General features: G+C 38.4%; 2 protein-coding genes across 5 annotated transcripts in view; one reads left to right on the top strand and one right to left on the bottom strand.

The window, feature by feature from the left end:
- Window positions 1-19,919, top strand: part of SCRN3 (secernin 3) — a 302,935-nt gene that overhangs the window by 14,746 nt on the left and 268,270 nt on the right. The window contains exons 4-6 of one of the 2 annotated variants that reach the window (XR_009545926.1): window positions 2,872-3,034; window positions 3,424-3,604; window positions 7,057-8,361. Coding sequence is in view for 1 of the 2 variants with exons in the window: in XM_007537527.3 (XP_007537589.2) it covers window positions 2,872-3,034; window positions 3,424-3,604; window positions 7,057-7,227 (515 nt within the window). In the remaining variant the exon portion in view is untranslated. Of the gene's footprint in view, window positions 1-2,871; window positions 3,035-3,423; window positions 3,605-7,056; window positions 8,585-19,919 lie in introns of those variants that run through there. The other variant, XM_007537527.3, reaches the window with a different exon arrangement.
- The window catches only part of GPR155 (G protein-coupled receptor 155), a 58,362-nt gene continuing 50,200 nt past the window's right edge, over window positions 11,758-19,919 (bottom strand). For all 3 annotated transcript variants that reach the window (XM_060177679.1, XM_007537524.3, XM_016194513.2), the window contains 2 exons: window positions 17,004-17,141; window positions 11,758-13,687 (listed from right to left, as the gene is read on the bottom strand). In XM_060177679.1, the coding sequence (XP_060033662.1) occupies window positions 13,396-13,687; window positions 17,004-17,141 (430 nt within the window). In that variant the 3' untranslated portion in view covers window positions 11,758-13,395. The remainder of the gene's footprint in view (window positions 13,688-17,003; window positions 17,142-19,919) is intronic.

Here is a 19,919-nt window from a genome sequence, read left to right as displayed (position 1 = left end):
TTGTTGGATAGGACAGAGAGAAATGGAGAGAGGAGGGGAAGACAGAGAGGGGGAGAGAAAGATAGACACCTGCAGACCTGATTCACTGCCTGTGAAGTGACTCCCCTGCAAGTGGGGAGCCCGGGCTTGAACGCAGGTCCTTGCGCTTCACACCATGTGCGCTTAACCCACTGTGCTACCGTCTGAGCCCCTACTATTATTATTTTTTTTTAGCATTTTACTTATTCACTTACTGTATAGACACAGAGAAATTGAGATGAAAGGGGAGACAGAGATTTTGACTACTTTTGGAGGACTGTATTGTGTAGACACCGGCAGCCCTGCTTTCCCACTTGTGAAGCTTACCTCTTTGCAGGTGGGGACCAGGTGCTTGAACCCAGAGCCTTGCACATGGTAACATGTGTGCTCAACTGGACGCACCACCTCCCACTCCCCAACAGCACACTATTATCCACTAGTTTTGCTTCCTGTGACTTCAGGTTCCTGTGGCCATATTATGTAAATACTATGTAAAATAAGATATTTTGAAAGACAGAGAGCAAATGATTTTATTATGTTGTATTAATGTAATTCTTCTATCTTAGTCATTAATCTCTCACTGTGCCTATTTTTCTTTAAATCTTTTAAAAATATCATTTATATATATTTAAAAATTTTTATATTTATTTATTTTCCCTTTTGTTGCCCTTGTTATTTTTTTATTGTTGTAAGTTATTGTTGTTGTTATTGATGTCGTTATTGGATAGGACAGAGAGAAATGGAGAGAAGAGGGAAAGACAGAGAGGGGGAGAGAAAGACAGACGTCTACCTGCAGACCTGCTTCACCGCCTGTGAAGCGACTCCCCTGCAGGTAGGGATCTGGGGGCTCGAACCAGGATCCTTACACTGGAACTTGTGCTTGGCGCCACGTGCACTTAACCCGCTGTGCTACCACCAGGCTCCCCATTTATATGTTTTTGATAGAGACAAAGAGAAATGGAAAGGGGAGGGGGAGATAGAGGAGAGACCCTTGCAGCCTGCATCACTTATCATGAAGCTGTCCCCCTGAAGGTGGGGGATTTGGTAGCATCTAGTGGGGGACTTGAAATAAGTGGATAAGGGGGTACGACTGTTTAGGACTGATAAAAGTTCAGAATGTGATTTCTGCCTCTGGTTATGAGGAAATAGCTAGTACTAGAATAACTATCTCTGAGAATAATTATAAAAGCTATTGGAGTAAGACTCACTGTTTGAAGGTGAGAATGAAACACCAAGTGGCCAGGTCATCAGGGATCTAAATAAAGAAACTGAGGAAAGAAAGTCTACAAAAAAAGTCTGACAAAAACTCAAAAGGCCTTAAAGCCAGTGTTGACTTATCTTAGCAGTGTATATATTTTTAGTTTTTGTTTTGTTTGAGGAAGAGAAGTATGCCATATGATGATTTGACCACTTTTGGAGGACCGTACTGTATAGGGGTAAGACTGTTTACCTCACTGTAAGGTAGTTAGATCCTTAACCATATTTTTTAAATTATAGGTATGCATAGCAAAGAACAGAATATTATATAACATAGTTTGTTTTTTAAATTTTCTGCTAGAAATGCCTTCCTAGTGTGTGGTTCTGGTGCTGTCTAGAAAAAGACATATGTTTATTAAAGAGATAAAATAGATTTCCCCCCTATTTTTCTAAAAAAATTAACTTTCCACATGAATGCAGATTCTATTTTCACATACACAGTGGAAATTTAAATTTTTTAAAAAATTTCTTTATTGGAGAATTAATGTTTTACATCCAACAGTAAATACAATAGTCTGTAGATGGATAATATTTCCCACTTTTCCATATAACAATACAACCCTACTAGGTCCTCTGTCAGTCTTTTTGGACCTGTATTCTCCCCCCAACCCACCCCAGAGTCTTTTACTTTGGTGCAATCTGCCAATTCCAGTTCAGGTTCTACTTGTGTTTTCTCTTCTGATCTTGTTTTTCAACTTCTGCCTGAGAGTGAGATCATCCCATATTCATCCTTCTGTTTCTGACTTATTTCACTCAACATGAATTTTTCAAGGTACATCCAAGATTGGCTGAAAATGGTTATGTCACCATTTTTTATAGCTGAGTAGTATTCCATTGTGTATATAGACCACAACTTGTTCAGCCACTCTTCTGTTGTTGGACACCTGGGTTGCTTCCAGGTTTTGGCTATTACAAATTGTGCTGCTAAGAACATATGTGTACACAGATCTTTTTGATGGGTGTGTTGGGTTCCTTAGGATATACCCCCAGGAGAGGAATTGCAGGATCATAGGGTAGATCCATTTCTAGTCTTCTGAGAGTTCTCCAGGGAAATTTAAATTTTTAAGTAGTCCATCAGAATTAGGTATATACATATTCTATTAAGCTATAACCTTTTGTCTCCGTCATTCACACTCAGGTTATAATTTACTTTCATGTAAGAGAATTTATTTCAGGCACATAAATCATTACAGGAAAAATAGTTATTTTACAGAGAACATATAATACTGGAAACTCAGCACAACATTGTCTTAAATGCTTGGCCCCCAGGACTGAGAAATAAATTATTGACATCATTAGCTTGTTGCTAACCAAATTAAAATTCTTTAAATTTTCTGTTAGGACAGTGGAATGGAGTGTGTTTTTTGTCTGATTGATTTCTTCTTACATAGTTCCACAGATTTTGCCTGCTGTAAAGGTTTTAAGACTTTCTGCATTTTATATGAAAATTTTTCTTTTAATAGTGACATAAATATTATAGAGCTCTTAGTTTATACTAAGTAGGTGAATATCTCATGTTTTATGTCACAGTTAAAGCATTTTACACTTGCAGTATGTATACCAGCCTGATAATTTTTTTTGAAATTTTTTCCTTAGGAAACATAACTGTTGAAACAATGATGGAAATTCTCCGAGATAAACCAAGTGGCATTAATATGGAAGGAGAATTCTTGACTACTGCAAGCATGGTTTCAATTTTACCTAAAGACTCCAGTCTTCCTTGCATTCACTTCTTTACAGGAACTCCTGATCCTGAAAGGTAAAATCACAAAATACACAGGAAACCATCACAGGTAGGGTAGAATCATTAAGCTATTGATTTTACCAGGCAAAAATGTGTTATAAAAATTGACAATTTTATATTAACTTTATTATGGATTTATAATAGTTTTCTGTTCTGGTTTTAGTCTGTCATTTTCTTATGTGCTATGCCTTTTTAATTTTTTTTAATTCACGGGAATATAAAACTAAAGGATGTATGGTCCTCTGCCTCCACAGGAGAGTGTAGTGTACTGAGGTATAACTAATGTGAAAGGAACAAATTGAGTTGTAACAAAAGCTTGTAACTAGAGGGGATTTTAAGAGATTTGGAGCAATGTTGAATTTTTTTTTTGTATCCTCACATGTCAATATAATACTTTCCTTTAGATCTGTTTTTAAGCCTTTCATATTTGTACCAAATATCTCACAACTGGTGGACACCAGTTCACCAACATTTGAACTTGATGATCCAGTTGAAAAGAAGCCACATCATACGCTGAAGCCTGACAGAAGACACCCACTCTACCAAAGTCAGCAACAGGCACTGGACTTGTTACGTAATAATGTGGTATGATGGTATTTTTATTTTTTATGACTAGTTACAATGAGACTCTGACTTAATCCATATTTTGAACTTTGAAATATTAGTTTCTCTTTCTTCATATAAAAGGATTTTTAATCAAATAATCAGATTTTAAAATATATTTTAAAAAATTTATGAACTTGCTAATTAATGAGAAAGGGAATCAGAGTGTCACTCGGGCACATATAAATACCAGGGACAAAATCCAGGACCTCATGCTTGAGAATTCAATGCTTTATCTACTTTGCCGCCACCTAGGCTGTAGATTTTAAAATATTTTAAATGCTTAGATTTCTTTGTTTAAGGATAGTGATTAAGAATGTGTGATCGGGAGTAGTGCAGTGGGTTAAGTGCACATGGCACAAAGTGCAAGGACCTGCGTAAGGATCCGGGTTGGAGCCCCCGACTCCCCACCTGCAGGGGAGTCTCTTCACAAGCAGTGAAGCAGGTCTGCAGGTGTCTGTCTTTCTCTCCCCCTCTCTGTCTTCCTCTCTTCATTTCTCTCTGTCCTAGCCAACAACGACGACATCAGTAGCAACAACAATAATGCCTACAACAATAAAAAAAAGGGCAACAAAAGGGAATAAATAAATAATAATAAAAAGAATGTGTAGTCGGTAACCTGAAAAACTGCTCAGCTGGTAGAGGCGACATTTGTATGTGTGAAGTTCCCAGGACAGCTCCTAGTATGCATGTCTAGGTGCTTTGGCTTCTCACTTTTATAGGAAATAAGTAAAATAAATGTTTTTTTTAACGAATGTGCACTGAAGCTTGGTGAGTGGTGCAGTAGTTAAGGCACTAGGCTCTCAAGCATGAGGTCTTGAGTTCAATTCCTGGTATTGCATGTGCCAGAGTGATACTCTGGTATAGTCTGTCTCTTTCTCAAATAAAGATACATAGTGAATCTTTTAGAGAAATTTAGTATATTCAACATAATAATAACTAACAGTTACTAAGCACTTACTATTACAACAAACACTAGGTTTCCTTCATTTTCAGTTAACTACTGTATGAAATAGGCACTGTTATCTATATTTTACTAAGACTAAGAGAGTTTAAGGAACTTGATTCATAAGTTATCCCACACCAGAAATTGTAACCCCCTAGGAGACAGTATAATGTTCCTAATCATACAGTTTCAGATTAACTTTTTAAAAAAATATTTTATTATTTATTTATTCCCTTTTGTTGCCCTTGTTTTATCGTTGTAATTATTGTTGTTATTGATGTTGTTGTTGTTGGATAGGACAGAGAGAAATGGAGAGAGGAAGGGAAGACAGGAGGAGAGAGAGAGACACCTGCAGATCTGCTTCACAGCCTGTGAAGTGACTCCCCTGCAGGTGGGGAACCAGGGGCTTGAATCAGGATCCTTATGCTGGTCCTTGTGCTTTGCACCACCTGTGCTTAACCGCTGCGCTACTGCCCAGCTCCCTCAGATTAACTTCTAAAATTAAGACTTATTTATTAATCAGAGTGAGAAAACAAAAGAAAGGTAGGAAACCAGATGTGATTGCTTTGCCACATGAAGTGCTGGAGATAGAACTCAGAAACTCTCATTCTTGCAGGTTCTGTGAGGGTTTTTTTGTTTGTTTGTTTTTGTTATGTCACCAATTGGACCTTGGCCTCAGATTAATTGTAATTGAAAGTGACTTAATATTCTATAGACATGAATGAATTGGACTTAAAGTGATAAATACTTGTTATCTTAAAGTTGAAAACTTTAGAAGATTAACATGCCCCAAATCTCATTTCCAGAAATAAGCAGATATGTATTTTGACAGATAGATACATGAACAATTTTTTTTTTTTTGCCTCCAGTGTTATTGCTGGGACTCAGTGCCACTGCTCCTGGAGGCTATTTTTTCCCTTTTGTTGCCCTTACTGTTTACCATTGTTGTTATTGATAGGACAGAGAGAAATGGAGAGAGGAGGGGAAGACAGAGAGAAGAGAAAGACAGACTCCTGCAGACTTGCTTCACCCATTGTGAAGCGACTCCCCTGCAGGTGGGGAGTGGGGGGGGGGGGCTGGAACCGGTAACCTTAAGCTAGTCCTTGCACCTCCCACCATGCGCGCTTAACCCATTGCGCTACCGCCCAGTCCCCAAACAGGTGGTTTTATAATATCCATTTTATAATATCCATTTATAATATCCATCCAGCCTTCCCTTTCTCTTCTACTACTTACCCACAGACAAATGCTGTTTTGCATTACAATAAATAAAGCTTCTGTTTTTTTTTCACAGTATTAATGTTTTTGAAAACTATATTTACTTTTTAAATTTACTTGGAATATATTTTCAGGTATTTATGAAGCAGGGACTCTTGTTTTGCCAAGAGATGACCTGTTTCTGCAATATATAAGATTCATTTTTCTTCAATGATAATGAAATGCTTCCTAGTGGTCGGAGAGGTGGAGCAATAGATAATGCATTGGACTCTCAAGCATGAGGTCCGGAGTTCAGTCCCCAGCAGCACATGTACCAGAGTAATGTCTGGTTCTTCCTCTCTCTCCTATCTTTCTCATTAATACATAAGTAAAATCTTAGAAGAAGGAGGAGGAGGAGGAGGAAGAGGAGGAGGAGGAGGAGGAGGAGGAAAGAAATGCTTCCTTCCAGGCCTCCTAATCTCTTTCCTATAGGCTAATTCTACATGATCGTTCTGTTTTTCTACTTAAAAACAAACAAAAAAACTGATAGCTTTTTTCTCTTTTTTCCTCTCTTTCTTTTGTTCCTCTTTTTCTTCTTCTTTTTTTTTTTTTTTTTGCCTCCAGGGTTATTGCTGGGGCTCAGTGCCTGCACCACAAATCCACTGCTCCTGGAGGATATTTTTTCCCTTTTTGTCGCCCTTGTTGCTTTTTATCATTGTTGTGGTTATTGTTATTCTTGTTATTGTTGTTGGATAGGACAGAGAGAAACGGAGAGAGGAGGGAAGACAGAGAAGGGGAGAGAAAGAAAGATACCTGCGGACCTGCTTCATCGCCTATGAAGCGACCCCCTGCAGGTGGAGACCTGGGGGCTCAAACCTTGATCCTTACGCTGGTCCTTTGAGCTTTGTGCCATGTGTGCTTAACCCGCTGCACTCTGCCCGACCCCCTTTTTCTTTCTTTTTAACCAGAGCACTACTCAGGTCTGGCTTATGGTGGTGCTGGGTATTGGGTATGGAACCTGGGATCTTGGAACCTCAGGAAGTAGCTTGCATAAGCATTATGCTCTCTACCCTTCCTGATAATTGAGATTAACACATTAACTCAACTTATAATAGAACAGCGAATTTCCATAGATAACTTAACTCCTTCTATAACTTAAGAATAGGAAGAGGGAACTAAGTCTCAGAAGTAGAAGCCAGAATGAGCATTGTCAATAGAGCTAGGAGGGTTGGAGTTTGGCTAGACTTGTGTGTGGATGAGCTTACTTATGTTTATTTTTTCAATTGTTTAGGAAAAAGCCAAAACAATGTTGGATAACATGAGAAAAATGGAGAAAGAATTATTCAAAGAGATGGAAGCAATCCTTCAAAACAAGCAATTTGATGTGAACAAGATTGTTAATCTTTTCCCTGAGTCTACAAAGGATGAACTTAGAATATATAGGTCAAATATTAGCCCTTAGTGATGAGATAAATCAAGTCTTGTCAAAGTCTCCTTAGTAGATGACATAAATCTAGTTTAAGATTTGACTGTTCTCTAATAGTATTCAGGTGATATCTTAACAATTATATATTGCTTTGCTAAAATATCAAGAAAAAATAATATTGAAATTGAACACACTGATTATGGGATAGTCAGATAATTTTATTTTAGGTAACAGGTTTGTGTTATTGAATTTTTAGCAATAATATCTTCTGAAATCACAATATTCATGTGGTCTTGGAGCTGCACAATGGATAAAGCATTGGACTCTTAAGCATGAGGTCCTGGGTTCAATCTCTGACAACACATGTATCAGAGTGATGTCTGGTTCTTTCTCTCCTCCTGTCTTTCTCATTAATAAATAAATAAAATCTTTAAAGAAATCACAGTGTTCAGTGCTGCAAAAACCATCAAAATATCAAATAATATATGAACTTAAATTTATTATAATTATGTAATTTCTGTTATAATAATAAAACAGATTTTCTTAATAAAATATTTCTTCGAGTAGTGGGTTCTTTGTGTATAGCTTATTTTATTTTATTTTTATTGCCACCATAGTTGTCGCTGAGGCTCAGTGCTGGCACTGTGAATCCATCATTCCTGATGGCCATTTTTTTTCCTTTTTATTTTTTTCTTTCTAATTTTTTATTAAATAGGACAGGGAGAAATTGAGGGAGGATGGGGAGAGAGAGAAAAGGAGAGAAAGATAGACAACTGCAGACCTGCATCACCATTTTTGAAGCAGACCTTCTGCAGGTGGGGAGCTGGGACGCGAACCCTTGTGCTTAGTAATATGTATGCTTAATTGGGTGGCTGCCGCCCAGCCCCATATATAAGCAAATATTAACTAGCTCTATCAAAATCTTCTAGATTTATACATTAATTCCTACTACTATGTATTCAATGCATGCACTTTTATTAAACTCAGACATGCTCTTTATTAAGACTTAGATGACCAGTGAGATTTTTACTCTATCATTTATTTTTTCTGCATCCTTCTCTTTCTGGTGCCAGTATATTTTCTTTCTTTTTCTTTGATACCACCCTAGACCTGACTGTTAAAATCTTTCACCTAAGGGAGTTGGGCGGTAGCGCAGTGGGTTAAGAGCAGGTGGCCGCAAAGCGCAAGAACCGGCATCCCAGTTGGAGCCCAGGCTCCCCACTTGCAGGGGAGTCGCTTCACAAGTGGTGAAACAGGTCTGCAGCTGTCTATTTTTCTCTCCCCCTCTGTCTTCCCCTCCTGTCTCCATTTCTCTCTGTCCTAGCCAACAAAAACGACATCAACAATAAAACAACAAGGGCAATAAAAAGGAATAAATATACATTAAAAATTTTTTTAAAGGGGGCGGAGCCAAGATGGCGACTGAGAAGGAGCAACTGGCCTGAGTACCGACAACAACTGCTGGAAACCAAGTGCCACCCCAGCACGCTTCACTTCAGACTGTGTCCAGAGACTTCAGGTGTGGAACGACAACCCTTCAGCTTCATCACTCGGGCGAGACCTTTCCTTTCATAATATTCTCTGGCAAACGCTAGAAGAAGAAGAATAGTATTCTCTAATTCCATCCTAGGTGGTTCACTTTCTAACAAAGTCCCAAAACCTAGATATAGACCAGGTTCCAGGAGATAGAGCATATGTTCACAGGTATCCGTAAACTAGGGCAAATACATACCTGAAAGCAGAAGTACACTAGAGTTTGCAGTGAGTACCTCCCTAACACTTCCTCTCCACTATTCCAACCTTTGTGCCCATGATTCTTCAACAATTTGTTTGGCTTTGTATGTTAACTCTTTTCAGCCACCAGGTTCCAGATGCCATCAGGATGCCGGCCAGGCTTCCCTGGACTGAAGACCCCACCAATTCGTCCTGGAGCTCCGCTTCCCCAGAGACTCACCCTACTAGGGAAAGAGAGAGACAGACTGGGAGTATGGACCGACCAGTCAACGCCCATGTTCAGCGGGGAAGCAATTACAGAAGCCAGACCTTCCACCTTCTGCAACCCACAACGACCCTGGGTCCATGCTCCCAGAGGGATAGAGAATGGGAAAGCTATCGGGGAAGGGGGTGGGATATGGAGATTGGGTGGCGGGAATTGTGTGGAGTTGTACCCCCCCACCCTATGATTTTGTTAGTCTCCTTTCTTAAATAAAAAAATAAATTAAATCTTTCACCTAAATCACTGCACTTAAATGTTCAGCTGTACCTAGTGTTGTTCTTTATCTCCATATCACTATGCTATCTCCTCTGCCTTTTGTTCATTTTAATTAACTAATCAATTAATTTATTGAGACAGAGAGACAGGAAGGCTAGAGGAGACAGTGAGAGAGATCACAGCATCCAAGCTTCTGCCATGCGGTGGGGCCGGGCTCAAACCAGGGTCCTGCACATATCAAGACAACGCACTACCTAAGTGAGCTATTTCACCAACCGCTGGCTTTTAAGATTAGACTATTCAGGAGTTGGGCTGTAGTGCAGCGGGTTAAGCGCAGGTGGTGCTAAGCACAAGGACTGGCATAAGGATCCTGGTTCAAGCCCTGGCTCCCCACCTGCAGGGGGTGTCACTTCACAAGCGGTGAAACAGGTCTGCAGATGTCTATCTTTCTCTCCCTCTCTCTGTCTTCCCCCTCCCCTCTCCATTTCTCTCTGTCCTATCCAACAACAATGACAACAATAAAACAACAAGGGCAACAAAAGGGAATAAATAAATAAAAATATAAAAGATATTTATAAAAAAAAGATTAGACTATTCAGTTTTTATTCTTGAGACTAAAGCTCTTTTAAAAACTCAGTGTTCTTGAGATGAAGCTCCAGTCCTTGACAAATGCCAGCGAGATCTTTCTGAGCTGCCCACATCCGACCTTCCATTTCCGCCATTGTTCTTTCAAAGTCTTGAATGTACCCAGTACCTCACCATGCCTGTTTGTCCCCTCTGTTTGTATCATTTCACTTTTTAGGAACTTTAGTCCCTACTTGTAAAGTTTCTCAAAAAAGTCTCTACAGCATGGCTGGTTTTCTCTTCTTCATGAATTACATCAGGTGTTTCTCAGATCAGTTCTAGACGTTTATCGTCACGTCTTCTGAAGAATGCTGATAACATTTCAGATCTTCAACTGTGTTTTCAGTTAGGGTACACCCTTTGACTACCTCGATGCAGCGGGGCCAAGAAATCTAATATATTAGCAAACACTAAGCGCTGTATTCTGCATAGCAAACATGCACTTTACTTTGTACTAAAAATACTGAAGTATAAGCACAAATTAGGCATGGAATTAGTCACTGAGTAATTTAGCATAAACTATGCTAAGGATTAGTATGAGCCAAAAAATATATATTAGTATACGTGTGACATAGTTTAATTAGAAAATCAGCTCATGGGAGTCGGGCGGTGGCGCAGTGGGTTAAGCGCACGTGGCGCAAAGCGCAGGGACCGGCGTAAGGATCCCGGTTCGAGCCCCCGGCTCCCCACCTGCAGGGGAGTCGCTTCACGGGCGGTGAAACAGGTCTGCAGGTGTCTATCTTTCTCTCTCCCTCTCTGTCTTCCCCTCCTCTCTCCATTTCTCTCTGTCCTATCCAACAACAAACAACATCAACAATGGTAATAATAATAACCACAACGAGGCTACAACAACAAGGGCAACAAAAGGGGGAAAAAATGGCCTCCAGGAGCGGTGGATTCATGGTGCAGGCACCGAGCCCAGCAATAACCCTGGAGGAAAAAAAAAAAAAAAGAAAATCAGCTCATTTTCCCAGCTGTGACCCTGTGTATTAAACATCATGAAGATGTGAAAAGGGTTCTAATGTAATGTTGATTAATTAATGTTGATTCTAATGTAATGCTGGTTCATTAATAAAATGCTTACTGAATGCCTAACTGAGCAAAGTCCTGCACACAGGTCCCATAGGGTCACGAAGAATAGAAAACTCTCAGGAAACCCATTTAAAAAGTATTTTTTAAAAAGACATCTAGTGGTCCAGGAGGTGGCACAATGATGGGGCTTTGGACTCTCAAGCATGAGGTCCTGAGTTCGATTCCCAGCAGCACATTTCAGAGTGATGTCTGGTTCTTTCTCTGTCCTATATTTCTAATGAGTAAATGAATAAAATATTTTTAAAAAAGACATCTAGGAAGTTGGGCAGTAGTGCAGCAGATTAAGTGCACATGGCGTGAAGTGCAAGGACCGGTATAAGGATCCTGGTTCGAGCCCCCGGCTCTCCAACTACAGGGGGGTCACTCCACAGGCGACGAAGTAGGTCTGCAGGTGTTTATCTTTCTCTCCCCTCTCTGTCTTCCCCTCCTCTCTCCATTTCTCTCTGTCCTATCCAACAACAATGACATTAATAACAACAACAATAATAATCACAACAAAACGATAAAACAACAAAGGCAACAAAAGGGGGGAAAAAAGCCTCCAGGAGCGGTGGATTCATGGTGCAGGCACTGAGCCCAGCAATAACCCTGGAGAGAAAAAAAAAAAAGAAAGAAAGAAAGAAAGAGCATAGACAATACAAGTTAAAATAAGTACTTTATTGAGAAATTTCTTTTGTCAGTGAGGAGTAAAAGTTACAAATATTTCCCTGTAATAAAACTAGCATATCTTTAATTCTAGAAACTTTCCTTAAAAGCCTTCATTATCCGAAACTGCAGATCATTTTGATCCAGAGTATCCCTGTAGTGCCTTCCAAGGAAGAAGATGCAGTCGATTCCTCGTGCAAATAGCATCAGATATATCGTACAACTTGTAGATGACAAACAAAATCTCCACTTGAGTTTGAGTTGCTTGCATGCATATGACTCAAGATGCTAACTGCTACAACTCTGTCTTCTGGTACGGCCACGAAGCTTGACTCCTGAGCATCCAGAGGGTTGTAATGTCATATAAAAACAATTCCTCAGCAAGACTTTTCTGCTGAAAAACATCTGCACTCCATAATCATAAGTTAGTATTGGTATAGGTTGACATCACATACTAAAGCATAAGTTACTTGCTAAATACACTAGGTTCCATGCAGGAAGAATTACTTAGTTGTTGGCTTGACAGGACAGTGGCCTAACCCTATAAATTACTTCTAAGTGGCTTTTATGTGTGAAACACTGAAAGTACGAGATAAATAAATATTTGAGAAACATGTTTTAAATAAACTAAACCAGCAATGACACCTACTAATTAGCTAAAGGTCCAAAGACCTTTTTTTTTTTTTTTTTTTTTTTACTTTACTAAAGACAAAGCTTATCTGAGAACAATATTTAGTAATTTTCAGATTTATAGATTTTTATACATGGACACATAAAGAAACTAAATTCTAAATGTAAAAGTGGGATGTTAGGGTTAGAATTTTAGTATCCTGGCCCCACCTATCTGTTTTTTCTTCTTTTTTTTTTTTTACTGCAGGGGATAAAGTAGAATTAGCCTTTTCCTTTGTGTGACTACCGGACATGATACATGCTTGGCAGTACCTTTAAAGGAATTTGCTTAAATTATTATTTGTAGTACAAAGGTAAAGATTACAGTGCACTTTTGTTGATGAATTTGGAGACAGTAATATTTATGGAGGTTCTTATTCCTTCCATAGATTAGTATTTGGATGGAAAAACAAGAAAACATGAACCTTAAAAAAAAGCCTTTTATTTTGAATCAGCTCTATTTTTTTTTTTTTAATTATTAGTGATTTGATTAGTTTTGTTTTTCAAGGAAATGAGAAATCATACTAAGGCACCTTATTACATTTATTAAAAAATTTAGGAGGTGCTATTAGTAAGTGCAATGTTGTCATAATTGAAGGTTCATTTCCTGTCACCTGTACAACTCCCAAATTTGGCAAATCAAAGGAACAGTAAATTGAATGTTAAGTTTGAAATTGTGGCAAGCAGCTGTAGGAAGTAGTTCTTTAAAATACTGGCATCATTAAGTTAGAGTAATTACTTATTATAACTAACTTTTGGGATGGTCACTTCTTTTTCCTTGAGTCAGATTCCTGGATCTTATTACACAGATGTGATATTTTTCATGGAACAGGAACACACCAAGTTTTGTACAAGAGGCAACAAGTTTTCAAAGGGGTTGTCATTGGCTTAAGTTCTCACAGTTAAAATGTAACAGAATCAGGGGCTGGAATATGACTCCCTGTGGGGTTTTCCTTCATAATCTATGTCTTAGGAGACAGGGATGAATGTTCAATTTCTTTATATCTTTCCTGTGGGGAAGTGTTTGCATTAGTAGTCGGAGGACTCTGTTCAGGACTCTTTTGAAGGAATCGGTAAAACAAGTACTCATCTCGAAATTCATATTCGTTGGTGATATGTTGGATGACTCCTCCTTGTACCAGTCTGTCTCCATATATTACAGCTTCACCACGGTCAGAGGCAAGGCCAACTTCAATTAGCCAGTTCACCAGGTCACAGCCACAAAACGTCCCAGCAGAAGTCTTTGCACCACACCTGTGTGTCAAAGGAATGATTCACCCACATGTTCTGTAAATCTGGTTTCAGCACTGTATGATAGAGGATAAGTAAGGAAAAACAGGAGAGATAGGAAAAGACAGCATGGCAGTTAAAAGGGTGACAGGAATGAAATTATTCTCAAGGGTTTGATAACTCACCTGACCCTAGAAAGACCTAAGAGAGAAAAATGAGATATACCAATAATGCTTGTGAAAACAGAAACACTTGGATAAGAACAAAAATGACATATAAATGCATTGACGAATATCCTTTTTATAGTAGCATGGCCTTTCATAATCAGATCCATTCTATAGACAGCTGATTATTATGTGTTTTATAAATGATAGCCTTGATTATAGTAAGTTTCATTGTTCTGGGAATATTGAATAATACTTTACAGATTCCTAAGAAGTGACTATTTTTTTAATTGAGAATTTTTTATTTTTATTATTACTTTTTTTTTTTTACCAGAGCACTCCTCTGCTCTGCCTTATGGTTGTATGGGGGGGGGGGGGGTTTGAACCTGGGACTTTGAAGCCTCAGGCCTGAGAGTCTCTTTGCATAACCATTATGCTATCTACCCCCACCCAGAAGTGACTGTTTTTTAATGAGCCTACTCAAATCAAACTATATTTTCAGTTTACTATGGTTCCCACAAGCAGTCTTTCTTTTGCTTTTAGCAGTCTAGAAAGTCTTATTGATACATTTGCCAGGAATTTTGCTGCGTTTGAAAGCAAAAATAAGAAATTTGTCTTGATACAAATTTAAGATTTTAAATGTACTCTGATTATGAATCTATATCATTATTTAAAATTTGATCTAATGCAAGTATGCAGTGATTTAGGTATGATCAAATAAACAAGGGCAAGAGACATGCAGGAACCCCCGCCCCAATTAAGTGAACTTGGTACATTTTCATTATAAACGTGGTAATCGGAATCTGTCCACAAGCATTAGTCAAGCTCTAAAAGTTAAAGTGCTTGACAAAAGGAAACAGTAAATGAAAATGAAGATGAAATGAGAAATAGGTGACAAGAAATTGAAAAGTATTGAACCACAATGCATATATGTTAAGAGTTTCATATGAAAATTAGTAGAGGTAAATAAATATGAAGACTTTTCTCAAGTATATAGTCTTTTACAAATATTTTATTTATTTATTAAAGAGAAAGATAGGAGAAGACAGAGAAAGAACCAGACATCACTCTGGTACATGTGCTGCTGGGGATTGAACTCAGGACCTTGTGCTTGAAAGGTCATTGCTTTATCCACTGTGCCACCTCCCGGACCACACTACATAATCTTTTAACATAAGCATTTCACTTAGTGAAACAATATTTTAATTTATGCTTTTCAACTAAAAACATCACTTTGAACAAAAGTCTTAATATTACACCCTGTGCATGAGTTTTCTTCCTATATGTTGATTTTTATAGCCTAATATTTTTTACCTTGGACTATGAATAATATTTACTTCCTGGTGACTGATCAGGCAACAATATCCATTGCCCATGGAGTTGTAGAGATTGCCAAAGTAAGGGGCTGGGTGGTGGAGCACATGGTTGGAAGCACATGTTACAATGCGTAAGGATGCTGGTTACAGCCCCCAGTTTCCACCTACAAGGGGAAGGCTGGAGGTGTGTGTGTGTCTCTCTCCCTCTCTGCCACCCTCTCCCTTTTTGATTTCTGGCTATCTCTATCTAATAAATAAAGATAATAGAAGTATAAAGAGAAGAGAGAGCACCAGGTAATATGGCACTGTATAGTCTACAAAGCCTGGCAGGCAGCAGAAGCTCTGCTTCCTGAACAGCAATCCCAATTCATTTGGTGGACCCAACATGAAGTAAGTTTTTTTTTTTTTTTTCATTTTACAAGGTATATTTAAATTGCTGAAACTATCCATAGATGGCATTGTGAGAAGACTTGTGTTTGGCAGCTGAGTGGCAGGCAGGTGACTAATTTCTCTTCACTGTTTAATTTCTCCAGAAACTGGGCTAGGCCCATCACAGAATTTTTGTCATTTAATTCAAATGACCCGAGAATCTGGTACTGTAAAGAGGAAAACTAAGGTTTAGAGATTTGACCGTGTCCAATGTCATATAGGTAGTAAGTGGCAGATTTAGAATTTGAATTCAAGTATTAGTCCTCACCAACTTAATAGCCATACCAGCTTACCTTCTCCTATAATGAAATATAGTTGATAAAGTATGCAGATAAATAATCCTGAATGATAATTTTCAATTATAAATATGAAAGCACCTGTCTTGGTACAAATTTCAGATGTCTTATTTTCCTCTTTGTGACAAAAATATTGGCAGTGGGGTGGGGGAGACAGCATAACGATTATGCAAAAAGACTTCCATGCCTGAGGCACGAAGGGTCTTAGGTTCAACCCTCTGCACCACCACAAGCCAGAGCTGAACAGTGCTCCGATAAAAAAAAATAAAAAAACAAAAAAAACACTGGCACTATCATATTTGTTTATTCACTTCCTGCTGCATATACCAAACTTTGAGGATTAGCAGAACTATCTCACAGACTGACAATTGGGAACTGTGGTGAAAAATAAGCAGTAGAATTAACTAGGAGCCAGAACATTTAATTTTTTTAGTAACATCCTTAGTAATATAAAAGGACATACCATGAGGATATGGGGAATATAAAATTGAATCACTTCTAAATTTAATGTATTTGATTTCTTTTTTTTACATACTAATGGCCAACTTGGAATAAATGTCAATAGCTTACATTTTAATTCATTCTAAAGTTTTCATATTTTATATGGATATCAGAAATTATATGACATTTAAAAATCATAAAAATCAAAGCTCTTTTATATGCTGTTTCTTAAATTACAGATTGACCTATAACTATTCTATTGTCATTTTTTTGTCTTATAGCTATTATAACTGTTACATGTATGTTGAAAAAATAAGGTCGAGGTGAAGGGTAGATAGCATAATGATTACACAAATGGATTCTCATACCTGAAGCTCCAAAGTCCCAGGTTCAATCCCCCGTATCACCATAAGCCTGAACTGAGCAGTGCTCTGGTAACATGTCATTATCTGCAACCTGGTTAGTTAACCTGTTACAAACCAAAACCAATCATCTAAAATATAATTAGCTGGTAACCAGCAAGGTGTCTTAGCTGGTAGAACACATGTTTTGCCTGAGGCTCTGGATTCAGTCCCTGGCACTGTATATGATAAAACAGTGCTTGGGACTCTTTCTCATTAAAAAATTAAGAAAGAAATTGATAAAATGCTAAGTTGAAAAACAACACCTAGAATTCTCTCATACCCATGCATACCTTCTTTCCTTGACAATGTTCTGGATACAGAGGTCACGGTGGTAATGAATAAATTGCTGACACGTCATTTTTATTTCCTCAGGAACAGGAGAGCCCCTGTTTTCTGCTGTATCTTTATTGTTCCAAAGGAATTCAAGCCTGAAAAACAAAATTTAAGGAAAATTTCATGGAAAGAAGGACACTGAGAGAGAAGAACCCTTCCCCTCCTTTAGATATAGTTGGTCTAAAGTAATCTTTTACCAAAGATGCCACCTAGAATATCCACACATTAGTCTCTCTGAAGCAGAAACATATTCCATATTCATTTTCCTGTTCAAAGGAGGTTGGGGGTGGATCTGAGGGAGGTGGTTGGGAGAACTGAAAAAATACAAACCCTCCAAGACACGTTTGGCTCATTTTAGTTTCTACCAAAAAAAAAAAAAGCCCTTCAGTTTATACTCTATTGTTTTATTACATATTTTATTCATTTTATTTTACTTTAAAGATTTTTAAATTTATTTATGAAAAGTACTGAACATATGTTAAGAGATATGCATATGTTGAGATGCATATGTTAAGAGATTCATATAAAAATTAGTAAAGAGGCAAATAAATATGAAGACTTTTCTCAAGCATATAGTCTTTTTTTAAAAAAAAAATATTTTATTTATTTATTAATGAGAAACATAAGAGGAGAGAGAAAGAGCCAGACATCACTCTGGTACATGTGATGCCGGGGATTGAACTCAGGACCTCGTGCTCGAGAGTTTGATGCTTTCTTTATCCTCCCGGACCACACTTTTTCTTTATTGTATTATTTTTTATTTTAATTGCCACCAGGGTTAATACTGGGGCTTAGTGTCTACACAATGAATTTGATGCTCCTGGAGGCCATTTCTCTAGTCTCCTCATTCTTTTCCTCTATTACATAAGACAGAGAAGTTGAGAGGCATAGAGGAGACAGAGAGGAAGAGAAACAGAGAGACATCTGTAGTACTTGCTTCAGTCTCTCCCATCACACACAAACACACACAAACACACACACACACACACACACACACACACACACACACACACACGCAGGTAGAGAGCTTGAACCTGGGTCCTAGCGTGTGGTGACACATGCACTTAACCGGATGCATCCCACTCAGCTCCCTATATTTTCTTTCTTTTTTTTTTTTAAAAAAAAACATTTATTTATTTATTTATTACTTTTTTTTGTTGTCCTTGTTTAATTGTTGTTGTTGTTGTTAGCTAGGACAGAGAGAAATGGAGAGAGGAGGGGAAGACAGAGAGGAAGAGAGAAAGAGAGACACCTGCAGACCTGCTTCACCACCTGTGAAGCGACTCCCTTGCAGGTGGGGAGCCAGGGGCTCGAACCAGGATCCTAACTCCGGTCCTTGCACTTTGTGTCACCTGCACTCAACCCGCTGCGCTACTGCCCGACTCCCTATATTTTATTTCTTATGCAGTGCCACAGATCAAACGTGGGGTTTCATGTATGTGCTCTGTTTTCCATTTTAGTTTATTTTATGAAGCGGAGAGTAAAGCACAAAGCACGCTTCACCTTCCCTCGATAGAGCACTGATCCCTCTGTTTGTTACTCAAAATATGTATGGAGCCAGTGATCAAATTGAGGGCTTCACACATGAAAGGCAGGCACTCTGCTTCTGTGTCAGCTTTCTGACCCCATGCTCCTGTCTTATGGAAACATAACTTGCAGAGATCAAATATTTTATTTAGTCATTTTCTAACTGCATTACCAAAAAAAAAGACAGATGTTGAGATCTGGAGTAAAGAACACTTCTATTTCTGCCAGTTCAGACAATAGATCATTTGGCTTTTTAAACTAATCGACATTAGGAAGTTGACAGCTGAGTGCAATAACTTTTTCTATTACACAAAGCCTCCCGGGCCGGATGGCGGGGCACCTGGTTGAGTGCACCTGTTATAACGCACAAGGACTCAGATTGGAGCACCAGGTCCCCACTTGCATGCGGGAAACTCTGCTAGTGGTGAAGCAGTGCTGCAGGTGTCTCTCTTTCTCCCTCCTCTGTCTCCCCCACCCCTTTTGGCTTCTGGCTGTCTCTATCCAAGAAATAATGAGAATAAAAGAAAGCTCAAAACCTCCTTAGTGAAAAGATGACAACCCTAATGACTACATTTTTAAAGTTATCTATTTAATTTTTATTTAACCAGAGCACTGCTCAGTTCTGGTTTACGGTAGTCCAGAGGAATGAAGCTGGGACTTTGGAGCTTCAGGCATGAGAGTCTCTTTGCATACCCATTATGCTAGCTACCCCTGCAATTACATCTTCATAATAAGAATGTTAATGATGGTGAATAATGTTAATGGTGATGGGAGGAGAAATAGGAAAGAACCGTTTCAACTTACCGTGTTCTTTTTATACGGTTAAGATAAATTCTGTTATCAAGCCTTGTTTCTACTCATTTTGACTTTGAAAAAAATGCCCTCCTTAACCTCTAGCCAAGTGGGAGTATGCCCACTTCACTATGTTTCATGAAAAAGTTCCTAGATTCAAAGATACTTCTCACTAAGCTAAAACAAGAACAATAACAACAAGCCCCAGGCATTAAGAAAGAAAGCTTAGGTTTTAATAAAGTGTCAATTTGCTAGAGAAGTGCTACTGTCAGGGGAGAAAGAAAATCAAATATAGGCCTCTGGGGACATACCGCCTATTGCTTCTATTTCTAGATACATTTTCAAGTTTCATTTTACTTGATATAGTTCATGGAAGTGACAGAAATCAGTATCAGTCCTTGTTAAAATGCAAATTACAATGCTGGATTAATAACAGTTTTTCCAATATTTGCTCTGCAATTATTTACAACAAATATAGGAATCACTAGATTACTTTTCTGGCTGTTTAGTGTAACCTTTCTGTGGTCTCCTAGCAGCTACTAGCAGCTTACAAA

The sequence above is a fragment of the Erinaceus europaeus genome, chromosome 18 (assembly GCF_950295315.1).
Source record: "Erinaceus europaeus chromosome 18, mEriEur2.1, whole genome shotgun sequence".
Classification (NCBI taxonomy): Eukaryota; Metazoa; Chordata; class Mammalia; order Eulipotyphla; family Erinaceidae; genus Erinaceus; species Erinaceus europaeus.
Note: the sequence above shows the minus strand (reverse complement) of the source record. Positions and strands in the feature narration are given on the sequence as shown.